Source organism: Sinohyriopsis cumingii, chromosome 4 (genome assembly GCF_028554795.1).
Source record: "Sinohyriopsis cumingii isolate HCF-2022 chromosome 4, ASM2855479v2, whole genome shotgun sequence".
Taxonomy (NCBI): domain Eukaryota; kingdom Metazoa; phylum Mollusca; class Bivalvia; order Unionida; family Unionidae; genus Sinohyriopsis; species Sinohyriopsis cumingii.
The window spans coordinates 22,339,939-22,354,356 of NC_142964.1; the positions used below are offsets into that span (position 1 = coordinate 22,339,939).

Here is a 14,418-nt window from a genome sequence, read left to right on the forward strand (position 1 = left end):
CACAAACAACAAAACACTAATCAACAAGTGTGATGTCATACCAGGAATTGCTGACCATGAAGCAGTTTACATAGAGTCCAGCCTATGACAAATGAAAGTGAAGAAAGCAGCTCATAAAGTCTTCCAATACAGGAATGCAGACTATGGCCAATTACGTGAAGAATTGAAGTCAACACAAGAATCATTCATACGTGAAACAGATAACCTTTCTGCAAATGACACAGGGAAAATATTTGAGGAGAACGTCAAACACTTAATGGATAAATTTAGACCATCTAAGACGTTATCTGGAAACAAAACAAACAAGCAATGTATAGACAAATCCATTAGAGCCAACACAGAAGACGGAACAAATTGTTTGCAAGACAGAAAACAACAGGAAAAACAAGAGATTGAAAACTATACAAAGAAGCAAAAGCAAGATCACAACGCTTAGAATGGCAGGCCTACTGGAGATATATTGAAAACTTGATAAAAGTCGGTTGTTGTTGTTGTTGTTGTAGGGTTTAACGCCATTTTTCAGCACACGATAGGCTATACATGGCGGCCAGTATTAATGGTGGAGGAAGAACCCGGGAAAACCACTGACCCACGAGAAGCTACTGGCAAGCTTTCTCACATACCCACATTGGCTGAATCCGAGACGCGAACCCATGCAGACAGAGGTGAGATGGCAGTGATCCGTAACAGAGAGTGCTTTTGACCACTCGGCCATTCGGAACCCCCTCAGAAAAGTCGGTAACCCAAATCAAGAACAACAACCAAAAAAGATGAAGAGATTTTGGAATTACATAAAGTCCTTATGTAGAGACAACTTCAGTGTGGCACCACTCAAGGAACACAGGAAACTACATTCAGAGGCATCTGACAAGGCTAACATACTGAATTGTCAATACCAGTCAGTCTTCACACAAGAGGATAAGAGTGATCTACCAAGCCTACATGGAGATCATTACCCACCAATGCCTGACATCCAAGTTACTGAAGAAGGTGTATACAGCTTGTTGCGGAAAATTAACCCACAGAAAGCTACAGGACCAGACATGATTCCAGCAAGGATCCTGAAAGATCTAGCAGAAGAATGTGCACCTTACTTGAGTTATATTTACCGGAAGTGCCTCTCAACAGGTTATGTCCCTGATGTATGGAAAACAGTAAATGTTACAGCTATCTTCAAAAATGGAGAAAGATTCAAGGCCAGCAATTATAGACCTGTCTTCCTTATATGCATCTGCTGCAAAATGCTTGAACACATCATAGTCAGCAACATGATGAAACATGTAGATCGCTACAACATTCTAACAGACTGCCAGCATGATTTCCGTGCCAATCGAAGCTGTGAAACACAGCTCTTTACCCTAGTGAATGAGCTCGCCAAATCCTTAGACAGAGGGAAGCAGTATGACCTTGCTATCCTTGACTTCACAAGGCTTTCGATTGTGTCCCCCATGAAAGACTCCTCAGTAAGTTGGACCACTATGGCATCAGGGGTAACACCCAGAAATGCATCGGAGATTTCCTGTCAGACAGACCACAGAGAGTTACAGTAGATGAAGCAGCATCAGGCCCAGCACCAGTCATTAGTGGGGTACCTCAAGGGAATGTTTTGGGTCCTATCCTCTTCCTGGTGTTCATCAATGATCTACCGGTGAGCGTCAAATCCAACACGAGACTTTTTGCAGATGACTGTATAGTCTACTGGGAAATAAATGTCTTCAAGGACTGTGAGATCCCTCTGGGAAAGAACTTGGGGTATGTCATTCCACCCAGAAAAATGCAGCATCCTAAGAATTTACAGGAAATAATCACCAATCTTGTCCGAATACACTCTTAAGGGACACAAGTTAGCCAGTGAGCATGCAACAGAATATCTCGGGGTTGAATTGTCTAGATGCCTCTCTTGGAAAAGGCACATAGACAAGATAGTGAAAAAAGGGAACAGTAACCTTGGTTTCCTGTGCTGCAACCTCCAAATCAACAATGAAGAAGTAAAAAGTGTGGCATATTTCACTCTATTTCGACCAGGTCTTGAGTATTGCTCGACTGTGTGGAACCCACATAATACAGCTCTAATAAATAAGATAGAGATGGTTCAGAGGAGAGCTGCTAGATTCACCACAAATATATATCGTAACACTAGCAGTGTCATTGCAATGTTGAACCATCTCTAGTGGGAATCACTCGAATCCAGGCGAACCAAGGCCCAGCTGACCATGATGTGCAAGATTGTGAACAACCTAATGGAAATACCAGCAGACAAATACCTGACCCTGGCATATAGCCAAACTAGGGCAAACCACAGGAAAAAGTTCCAATTAAAGTCAGCATCAACAAATTGTTTCAAGTTCAACTTCTTCCCACGTACAATAAGGACTTGGAACAAATTACCATCAACAGTTGCAGAAGCTCCTGACTTGGTATCTCACAAGCAGGAGCTTTCCAAAATCATATTCTAATGAACTAGTTAGCGGCAAGTAAGACCTAGTGATTCTCAGGGCTACGCTGGTTGAGATTCCATATCGAATTGCTGCTACAGTAGCCAGATTGGTCTGGGTATGAAGGGACGAAAACGTACACTGACACTCCTTTAGTTATTCTGCCTTTCCTATCATTACTCTTCTGACTGTCCTATCACTTCCATCTTTACTTTATCTTTGACCACGCACCACCCGTCACTTAATAGTCAAGTGTGACTGCACCAAGGTATCTATAGATAGATAGATAGCTAAGCCGGGTGATCCTGTTTAATCTGGTTTCTCTTGTACACTGTGATGTAACAGGAAAGGTGCCTGCTGTTTGGATGAAGTTATACTTCAAACAGACATCTCGGAAATGCTTAGTTACATGTATTTGGATGCCAGTTTTTGATCTGGGATGCAGAAAATCACTGAGGCAGGAGTCCTCCATATGCATGTAATAGGTGTGTGGCAAAATTCAAAGACTTGCCAGTCCTGCTTCAGCCACCTGCTTTGTGGGAAAATGTGTTGATCAAAATAGCTGTGCTGATATTTACAATGACAGAATTCAGTGACTGAAAGATCCCTTGATGTACATACATGTTGCCATTAAAAGAGTACATCAAAAAGAACATGATGCAATAGTGGGCTGCAAGTTCAAAGGCTTTGACTGGCGGCCGGATGCGAAAATGTATTGATATTTACAGTGATAGAATTCAGAGTCAGAAGGACCCAGAGATGTACATGTGGTCATTTATAAAAGTACATCAAATAAACAACTTTAGCTTTCGTTATTGTGTTCATTTCCGAATGTATCGGAATAAGTAATGCACGAGAATCAAGACATGTTGAGACTTAGTCAAAATGCCATTTGTAAATTTGGATAAGTATTTTGGGGTTAAACGGCAAACTTATGAAGATTGTAACGAGATTGAGAAGAGTGCTAAAGCTGCTAGAATTGATAGTTCGGGTGGGACAGTTGATAAGTGTAAGAAAGTGTGTGATGCTTAGCTTAGTGTTTGGAATAAGTCCTTACTTGGATTGACAAAATTCAGTATCACTCTGATGGACGAACAAGAGCTATTTTAGACCAACACGTTGTTCTCCACCTTTTTTTTTTTTTGTTTGACTGGCGTCAGTCAAACAAAAAAAAAAAAAGGCGCAGAACAACTTGTTGGTCTAGAGCTATTTAAGAGGTACAATGACTGACCATACATTTTTTAAAATGCCCCTCGCCTTAGCCCGGTTAGTTCTAGTGTTGTAGCAAAATGTATTCATCAATACATCAGTAGCTAGGCCTAGTTTTGATATCAATTACGTTGACAAACAAACTCTTGCCCATTCACAAACATTATGTTTTGATAACTGATTGACCATTAACCCTTTTCCGAGTAAAGTAGCAAGTATCAATTTCCTGCATGATATCCTTTGATGATAAAACATACAAACATGTGTTTTAAGATCAGAATTGGTAATCTGGATATATATTAACTGCCTCTTGTACACTATTTCGTCATAAAATTAGTTTGAAACTCTAAGTGAACCAGTAGGCCTTACAGGAAATAATGGCGGACTTCACTAAGTCTGGGATGTACCAGTTTATTATATTGTCTGTTTTCGTAAATCATCGGGCAAATATTTTCAGAAAAATATACATATCATTGAAAGCAAAGCCAAGGTATTATTTTATTAAAGATTTAACTTTAAAATGCGACTTATGTTGGTCAGAAATGTATGGGACAATGCTATGTTGTGGAATTCACGAAATGCGCTTTATGGTCTAAGATGTTTTCCGACCTGACATGTATTTGCAAAAATACGGGGGAAAAAACCCCAGCAAATCAGATACTATTTAACCATTGCCTAAAATTACTACAAGCATGCAGACAAATAAATAAGCCATAAATTTGCAATCCTGTCAATGGACTGTTGTAATGGAGCTATATTAAAGTGAGGGATTACATTACGAAAACCTCTCCATCTAAAAATAGATGCACTCACGTCCGTGTTGATTCTGTAGGAAAGAAGGGACTGCAACTTTTGATGGTGGGACTCCTATTTTTACCAAAATGGGAGTCCTGGACTCCTAGTTTTAAAATCCTAGCGAGACCTCTGCTTGATGCATTACTGGTGTATACAATAGCCCTTTTGAATTTTAATGTGATAAAAGGTTCAATAGTGCGGTTTAGAGGGGCACTGTGAATGATTTAATAGAAATCAGATTAGCAATTTTAAGCTTTTTTAAGGACTTATGTCTTTAAAAAAATAAGCTAACACACCCACCCCACCCTGACTATTGGGTGAAATGAACAGTCACAAGTGTTTCAACATCATCATTTCTTTATTTTTGTAAAGAAAGACAGTGTTTGGACAGAAAGCTTATCAATTTTTATTTGTTTCCTTACATTTCCTAAACATCAGGATGGATATTCTTAATACTTGGGAATGAATTAATCATTACAAAGCTTAAATTTCAAAGTCCCGTTAATGAAGATTGTATCATAACTGTCATGCATGCAAGATGATGTTGTATGGAACTGGTGTGTTGTTATCACCATTCATTTTAAAGGCTGATGTTATGCAAAAACAGTATGATAAATAAATATTTTTTTTTGTATTTCAGGCATATTGCAAATTTTCTGGTGTTCCAGTAAAGGTGAAAGCAACTAACAATCCATGGAAATCTCCCTCAGGTGAGAAGTGAAAGGAGTGAATTAAACCTATCATGTGTAAGCTCATATATTAAATTTCAGATGCTGTTTATCCCCTTTTAGACACCAATGCACAGCTTCTGTTTTGAACCCTCTCGGTTTATTTAAACATGGATACATGTATACTGTTTAGGTCCTCATGTAAGTTGAATATGAAATCTGACATTTCATCCTGGTCATGAGTAGAAGATCTGATTAGATTTTCACATGTATATCTCTTTTTTTAGCTCACCTCTTCAAGCTAATCTATTGCACTATAGTACCCAGGCATTGGTGTTAGGGTCTGCACATATTAAAACATTTGCATATGTATATCCACATTGAATGTCAGCCATTCATTCTTTCTAGGTTCTAGTCAGCAGTTTTGAGTGGGTTTCATAGCATCTACCCCCATCAGAGGGGGCTAAATTGGTACAAACATGTTACAGTTGTACATTCATGGATAAGCATTTGCAGTTTTGCTCAGGTTTTCTGCAGTGTATAAATCATGTTATACCCAGAATCATTAAATGTGGTGAGGCAGTGTTTCCCTTTACCCTCATGTGTGCTTCAGAGACCCCCAAATTTTTAATTTGACCTCCAGTTTTGATACCAGTTTTTTTTTTTTTATACTCAGTCTGACCCCCAGTTTTGAAACCAAGGAGATTTTTGATTCTCAATTCTGCAACCCTAGGGTATACAGAGGGGATTCATTTTGATGAGTACTTCACTCTCCAAACAAACAAAGGTCCACTGTGAACTTATATTTCACACTTAACTGACTTTGATTCATTTGTATAGCTTACATTCATAAAACTGTATGATTAGTAGTACCACACAGTTACCATAGTGGAATGTCATGCAATTTACTGGCTTAAATTCTTGGATTTAGCTCATTACCAACTAGATCTTTTTGCACCCTGTGTGTGTGTTTGTGTGTGTGTGTGTGTTCATGATAAAGAGGGGATGCATCTTGATAAGTACCAAAGCTACGTCACAAAATTAGGTCACTATGAACTATATTTCATATTCCATTGACTACTTAAATTTACACTGTCTTGGGTTAAATTTTGTTTTAAGTCAAGTCACTGGGATCTACATTTTACTAGCTGATGTTACTTTGCATGTAGCTCTTGTCCCAATAGATTTTAGCACCCTCTGTGTTTGTATATATGTGTGTGAGCATTATATATATATATATATATATATATATATATATATATATATATATATATATATATATATTATAAAATAAACAACACCAACACGTAGAACGTGTGACCGGTTTCACTTTAATGCTTCATCAGACTATGTATATATATTTTTGTGTGTGTGTGTTAGGGATTACATCTTGATCAGTATTACACTTATAACATATTTCATGCATCACTGATTTTGTTGAAATGCTCTTTCTTAAGTTTATATCTCAAGCCCTGTTCAAGCTAGAATCATCACACTAGACGGTTGTATGCATGTCTGTTAGTTCCACTCTCATAGCAAAGAAGAATGTCACTGTGACCTACATTTTGCATGTTCCTGGCTTTTGGTTAAGTTGTTGTATTTAGCTTGTGACCCTGCAGATATATACTATTATGCCTAATTTCATGAAACTGAGATGCATTTGATGAATACTGCATCATCATGCATCACTGCTATTTTTAGAAGGACGAGGAAGTTAAACAAAGTGACTAATCAATCATGAGCCGTCACTATAAAGGAGGTTGTTGTTGCTATCATGAAACCTGACTTAAAACAAATGAATATCAAGACTGACTTCGAAAAAGTAACAAAAGTGCTAACAAATCAAACAGCTTTCCATTTAAAAAACACATTGATATTTTGGCACATCCAGAGCCCATTATGGGGAAACTACTGCCACTGCACCAGCCTGTGTAGCCCCAGCTAGCATTGTCCTGGAGTTTACCAGTTTGATTATTTTCACTGCAGATTCATTAGAAGTTCTGGAAGCAGAAGTTTTTTCTGGATTAAACCATTTCAGTTTTCATAATTGTGAAAACATTTCTGACATTGTTAAGATCATATTTCCAGACATTGTGAAGAAGCATGCATGTGGAGTATGCACAGGGATCGTCCTGGGCTTCGCCAATGTCGCAAATTGCGATTTTTTTTCCTTATTGGCGACAAAAATATCCCATCTGGCGATTTTTTTGGCGACAGACTTTTTGGTTATTTAATTTGTATATACAATCATAGATTTGGACTGGATAAATTAAAAGGGAGAACGAAAGGAAGCCACAAACTTGACTAAGCAATGCATTGGAATCAATCTGTTACACAAACAATCCTTTGTTCGTATTGACAACCCCATCTTTACAGTGCATTGTTACATCATAATCTGCTTATGCTGACATCTGGGCTGAGTACTGTATGCTGTGATACAGTCAATCATGCTACCGAACTATACCTACAACTGACCGACTTCTGAAGACGCGAATAGAACAGATACAATTAATTGAATGGCTAAATCTTCTGTTGGTTTTTTTTTTTTTTTTTTTTTTACATATACCAGTACAATAGTTTTGCTGAACCTTCATAGAAAACTGATAACCTTTGAAGTACCGACTACTGTGTATAAATACAAAGCAAATGGAAAAATCTCAATCACAATTATGTCTGTCGCCAGTGCAGCATTTTACTCATTGATCTTTTCCTTTTGCCATCAATCCGTGTTACGGCTGCTGAGACTTAAACTCCGAAACAAGAAATAGCACAAAAAAAACCAACAACCAGTTTTGCATAATTAATAATAATTATTTATTTCTCAAAATACAAGAGTGAAAGAATCTCTAAATTGGGTGTGAATTTATGCTTATATATACGGTCCAATATTGCCAGGTGTTGACTCGTGTAAGTTTCATTCGTGGGAATGGAGATCCTATTTTGCTTGTCGAGAAAATTTATACAGCATTCAGTGATCATTCTTGGGATTTAGGAAGCAATTCACTACAAGCTTTGTGAAGCTAGCCATGGGGGTGGGGATGCTGATAGACTACTGGTGTCACCTGTCAGTGCTGTGGACTGTGAACGTGGATTCAGTAAGATGAACCTCATAAAAACTGACATCAGAAATAAACTCTGCATCTCATCTCTTGAGAATTTCATGAGAATCAGCATGTACAGATGTGAAAAATTAGACTTTGAAACTGCATTCAACAAGTGGGCAGCCCTAAAATTGCGACGGATCTTCATGTAACACTTTGTAACATTTTGTTAATGCTTGTTGTAATTAAAGAATTAACTAACCCATCTTTTGTAATTTTCATTGCCTGTTACATTAATAGACTAAATTAACACTTGGAAAAATGTACACTACTTGTTCTGGTGACACTTTTTGAAAATTGGCGACAAAATATTGAGGTTGGCGATTTTTTTGGCGACAGCTTTTTAAAAGCCAGGACCATCCCTGATGCATGCAGTGTAACTTGCTACCTTTGGTATAGCACCATGTTTTTCTGCTCTTCTAGAGCAGAAAATCATAGGGAACACCTTTGTGCTTTTGTTTGATGAAAGCATGAATGTCAGTCTTGCAAGAAAAACAAATGGTTATGCATATCAGCAGCACTTGTGAATTTTGGATGACTTTTAGTTCCACTGAATTAATGGTAAATACAGCTTGCTTTGAAGTAGTTTTTTCATTTTCTTATGTTTTACTTTGCCTATTTTTGAGGCATTTTAGCTTATGGTTCAATGTTACTCCTTTAGAATCAGCATTCTGTTCTTGAATTGTAATTGAATTTTTTTCCCACATAAACCTATATGAACCCTGGGGCCCCGAGTGGCCGAGTGGTCTAAAGCGCTCTCCGTTACGGATCACTGCCATCTCACCTCTGTCTGCGTGAGTTCGAGTCTCGGATTCGGCTAATGTGGATATGTGAGAAAGCTTGCCGGTAGCTTCTCGTGGGTCGGTGGTTCTTTCCGGGTTTTTCCGGGTTCTTCCTCCACCATTAATACTGGCCGCCATGTATAGCCTATCATGTGCTGAAAAATGGCGTTAAACCCTACAACAACAACAACAATATATGAACCCTGATTTTGATTTAGGATTTCCCGACCATTCATGTTTTATTACTCCTGTCACATGAGACTTGAGAGGCTGATTATGTTTTGGTAGAAGCAGCTGTGTCTTTATGTGAAGGTAAAAAGGTAAAGGTACAGGCAACTGAAATTATTAACAGTGATCACATTTGTATTGAACTTGAAATCAGTGAATTGTCTGATATAAAAAATTCATTTCTTTTTTATTGTGTTAATTTACATTCACCGTCTGGCATGTCAGTTACGTCATTAAGGGCCTCTTGTTAATTCCAGGTGGCAATACCTGATGGATGGAACAACCTTTTGTTAACTTTAATGATCTGCAATTACTTAATTACACAGGTACATTGTTTCGCTTGATAAGCTTATTTTTATATTTGGCTGGTATTGTTTGGTGCATGGGTTTGTGTGTTGTTGTTTTTTTTACAGCTTTCCAAGAAGAAGGCCCTGAGTATACATGAAAATTTAGATTAAATTCATTTATAGTAGTATTTCTCATTGAAACTAACTTATTGTTAAATTATTTTATATAGCTAAGAGTTGAAATAACATAATGCCCATATATAAGAGTTATGTCAAAAGAGGCTTATTGTAACCGATATTTCATCTTTTACTTGCTTTGGTTAAATTTTGAATTTAGCTCCTGATCACATGAGATTTTTGGCATGTTTTGTGTGTACTATCCTACCTAGAATCATGAAACTTAGCAAGTGGATGCATTATGGCAATTTCTGTATCAGTATTGCCAAAAGAAGTCTGTGGCTTGTATTTCATGCTCAGTGACTTTGTTCAACTTTTGTGTTAAAAGGTCATTCTTGGGTGTTGTTTATATTCTTGTCATGAAGCTTGGTAATTGGATGCATCTTTATTACTTTGATGCACTTAGGAGAAGGTTCATATGACCTACATTTGAGTTAAGTATTTGTATTTATGATTCCATATGTTATCCATGCTAGACTTTAATACAGTCTACCCATCTTGGAAGGCCTTTTGTGACCAGGTTAGTTGGAAGTAGATACAAATATATTCAATGGAAAACTTTCCATTTTACAATGTGATACGTTAGCCTCAGCAGGTTTGATATGCACTGTACATTTGAATGGGTATGGGATTAGATGAGGTACTGTATGTTGCATGCTTTAAAGTTGAGGCTTCATTTGTGATTAATCAGATAATTATTGATGCATGAACTTTGTATTGCCAGTTGTCACTCCAAAGGTTATGCGTGGCTATGGTGACATCTGAAAAGTTTACAAGAGTGTCCAAGCCTTAGCATTTCTGTCCTGAACAACTTTCCTGTGACTCATTGGCATTATGTCATTATTCAATGCATATAGCACATCAACCTTGAAATTGGTTGTATCACCGGCAGATCAGTATAATCTTCAGTTATATCTTCAGCCTCATTGGAGCTCCATGTAAAGACTGCTTCCAAGATATCAGGCTTTAGGTCCAGGAATCTGTTTTAAAATGGGTTCTAGAGTTTTCATATGTTGAACACTGATGTTTTGGAGAAATGTAGATGTCCTCATTTTTATATGTGCCCACCCAAAAGGCAGAGCTTTTATAATGTTATGACATTGTCCGCATGTTTATGTACATCAAGCCATATGTACATCTGACCACCTATTTGTAAGCCTTTTAGTTTCTGTACAATAACTTAGTTTAACACCATCTACCTTTACCAAACTTTGAGGATGGCTTTCAATTCAAGTAACCAAGAAGCCTGTCAATTTTGAAGTTAGTGGTCCAGGTCACAGACTGAAAGAAGAATATGGATTACACTTAGTCAAATTAGTTCTACCTTCCAGACAACAACAACAACAAAACAATAAAAAATTCAAAATAAATTTAGGTCTAGAGCATAGTTCAAGTCCTAGACCACATAGCTTGACCATAGATTGTTAAGGACTTGCACTAAAGTTAAGAGTCTTATTGATTGTGGGTACAAAAGGTTAAAGGCTGAGGACATTGTGACTCAAAAATCAGTTTTGCACAATAAATTTTGTTCTTGGATAAGTTTCTTGACCAACCTTTGTAGGTGATTTGCATTGTAGGGAAGAAAGAAATATATAGACTTTGGTCTGTAAAGGTCGGCAGTCAAAGATCATGGTAAATTTAAGAAGAAAATAATGGAAAATCGCATAGCAAGTTTAGTTGAAAACTTCATACCTTGACCAAGGGTAAGATACTTTGTAAGTTTTGTAATGACCTCCAGGGTCATTTAGACCTACAACGTCAACACAGAGGACTAATTCATTATGAATAGTTGTTTTTGTATATGCATATATTAAATTTTTTTCCTTCCATTCATTTTCATCATGTACATTTGGTTTGTGTATATGATAGCTATGGTAGCCTAGTTGATAGATCATCAGTTGTTGTTGTTGTTATTGTTGTTGTAGGTTTTAACGCCATTTTTCAACACAAAATAGACTATACATCGCAGCCAGCATTAATGGTGGAGGAAGAACCCATGAAACCCCCAGAAAGAACCACCGACCCACGAGAAGCTAATGGCAAGCTTTCTCACATACCAACAGAGGCCAAACCCGCGACTCGAACCCACGCAGACAGAGGTGAGATGGCAGTGATCTGTAACGATGAGCGATTTAGACCGCTTGGCAACTCGGGGCCCTGATAAATCATCAGACTCCTAATCAAAGGGTTACAGGTTCGATATCCATCAAGGCCAGCCTAGGTCAGCTGCCTTGGTATGTATTTGGGAAAGACCCTTGGATCCTATTTATTTATCACAATGTGGTCAATAATGCATTAAAAATGCAATCAAAGTTTGTCAAAACAAATCTTTGCATATTCAGTAAGGACCGCTCCAGTGGCTTAGTGATTAGAGCATCTGCCTTGGATGCAGGAGGTCACAGGTTCAAAAACCCAGCTGAGTCATACCAAAAACTTATAAAAATTATGCTAACAGCTGCCTTGCTAGGCGTTCGGCATTAAGAGGTTAGTGGTTGGACTGATTGACCTGGTGTGAGAATAATTTGACTGGTAGGGACATGATGCTACATGTCTGTGGTATGATGTTCCAGTGCTAGACATCACTATGTTTTGCTACACTGCAGACATCATAGCAATATGACTGAATGTTTTTTTCAGGCTATGTTAAAAATCAAAATTGTGTACATTCAGTAAGGACAGGCTTATTTTAGTCATGATCTGTTTCTGTGAAGATATCAACCAAACCTCCTATTTATTTGTTCAATTTATTTCAGAAATATTAATACTAGACATTGCAAGTATTGGATGCAAATGACACAGTTTTTTTTTGCTGAAATAGACTCTTGTAGAAACCAGAATGTAAAGTGAGCAGTCTGACTGCTTGTTTACATCAGGAGCTTGCATTGAAATGTCATCATTCGACAGTGTTAGGGACCCCATGACGGGGGCCCCAAGTGGCCGAGTGGTCTAAAGCGCTGTCCGTTACGGATCACTGCCATCTCACCTCTGTCTGCATAGGTTCGAGTCTCGGATTTGGCCTATGTGGGTATGTGAGAAAGCTTGCCAGTAGCTTCTCAAGGGTCGGTGGTTCTCACGTGGATTTCATGGGATCATCATCTTCCTCAGACCAAAGAGAATTTTTAAAACAATATACTATGATAAAAGGCAAGTTTAAAGAAAATAGAACAAGATATACTTGAGGAAGCTAAAGAGTCAAATACAGATCCAGCTATACTTGAGGAAGCTGAAAAGATAATAACAGAGCAAATCAAATGTGAAGAAGCTGAAAGGTTAAAAGCCTAGAAAAAGAATGGAAAGATGCTGAATCAGCTAGAGCAGTAACTTTAATAGCTATGAGATAACAATACTATCATCCATAAAACAATTATTTACTTATTTTTGCTTTTTTTATGTGTGATGAATATAATTGTTATTTCATCAGTCTGATACTTCGTTGCTGATAAAATAAATCATCCTATGTTTTTTTGTGACTGAGGAAGCTTACATTTTCATATATATGTAATTATGGAAGTTTCCTCAGTCGCAGTAAAGTATTTTGTATTGAGTCAAATATCAAGATACAGCAGTTATTTTATCAATCTGAGTCTTCTATCGTTGATGTTGAAACTTCTGTTTTCATATGTGATAATTGTTTTTGTGTTATTTGACGTTTTTTTTCTTCGTTTTTGTATGAGGTTTTAGTCTTCAATGACGATTCAGCTAAAGGTCTGTTCACCCTTTCTGCTGCTATTTTAATAATTGTTTTTACTTTCAGGATATTTGCCAATTATGAAGCATGGCACAAAACAAGAAACAAAAGTCTCGAATATTTTTGCTCATCTCAGGCTACAGGTAAGAACATATTTGTTAAGAATTCTGTATTAAATATGCTTCCATTTTGTTTTTTTTAAAAGGAGTTCTTTGTACATTTCAGTGACAAATATCAAGATGTAAATATTGTTTGTTTTCATTGTAGCAGAGAGTGCTTTGTGAGTAAATTAACTTATTTTTGCCAGTAGAAATTAGGAATGCTAATGCTATGACCCCATATATCTTATGATTGTGTTACATAAACATAACCATGCAGGGTAATCAGTTTGGCAGATAAACAATGGCTAAACAATGTCATTTTAAAACTTGCATTTAAACTGAGTGTTATAAGTGCCAGAGGAGATCACATTATATTTTAGATTTTAAATCTTTTAAAAAAAACAGCATGGGACAAATGTGTGTGTGTGTGTGTCTGTGTGTGTGTGTGTGTGTGGTGCCCATAGCTGCCTGATTACCTTAAGCTAAAATATGTATAAAATATCATGTATTTTTACTTGCTCAGAGCTAGTTTAACAAATCAGTTGACATGCACTGCCTCACAAGAAATTTGTTCTAAAATTTTGGTTAATGAATATATTTGGGAAAGGTGTTTTAGGTAAATTATCTTTTTTCTTTTCTTTTTTTCTCTAAGATATAAATTAATATTATTTTAAATACAATATCACACATTTAAAGTGTATACAGTCTAAATACTTTGATTTTATACAGTTAGATTTAGCTTCTGTTTACTTATATCTGACCAGGTTGGTACAATGTGTCAAGGTTGCATTATTGATTTCTGTCTACCAATATTTTTATCATAATTTTCCTTAAGAAGTCATCTCCACATTTTTTTCTTCTTTTTATTTAAAAATCTAAACTGATGTAAAATTTACTCAACAGTTCTTTATTAATGATATTAATGATATGGTAATATGCAGATGTAG

At 36.9% G+C, this 14,418-nt stretch overlaps 1 protein-coding gene and 1 pseudogene across 1 annotated transcript in view; both read left to right on the top strand.

Annotated features, from left to right (window-relative positions):
• Positions 1-14,418, top strand: part of LOC149800799 (metaxin-1-like) — a 45,054-nt gene that overhangs the window by 3,711 nt on the left and 26,925 nt on the right. Inside the window, exons 2-3 of the mRNA XM_089954793.1 lie at positions 5,080-5,149; positions 13,437-13,513. Of these exons, the coding sequence (XP_089810919.1) occupies positions 5,080-5,149; positions 13,437-13,513 (147 nt within the window). The remainder of the gene's footprint in view (positions 1-5,079; positions 5,150-13,436; positions 13,514-14,418) is intronic.
• On the top strand, positions 1,755-2,456 carry LOC149800800 (uncharacterized; annotated as a pseudogene).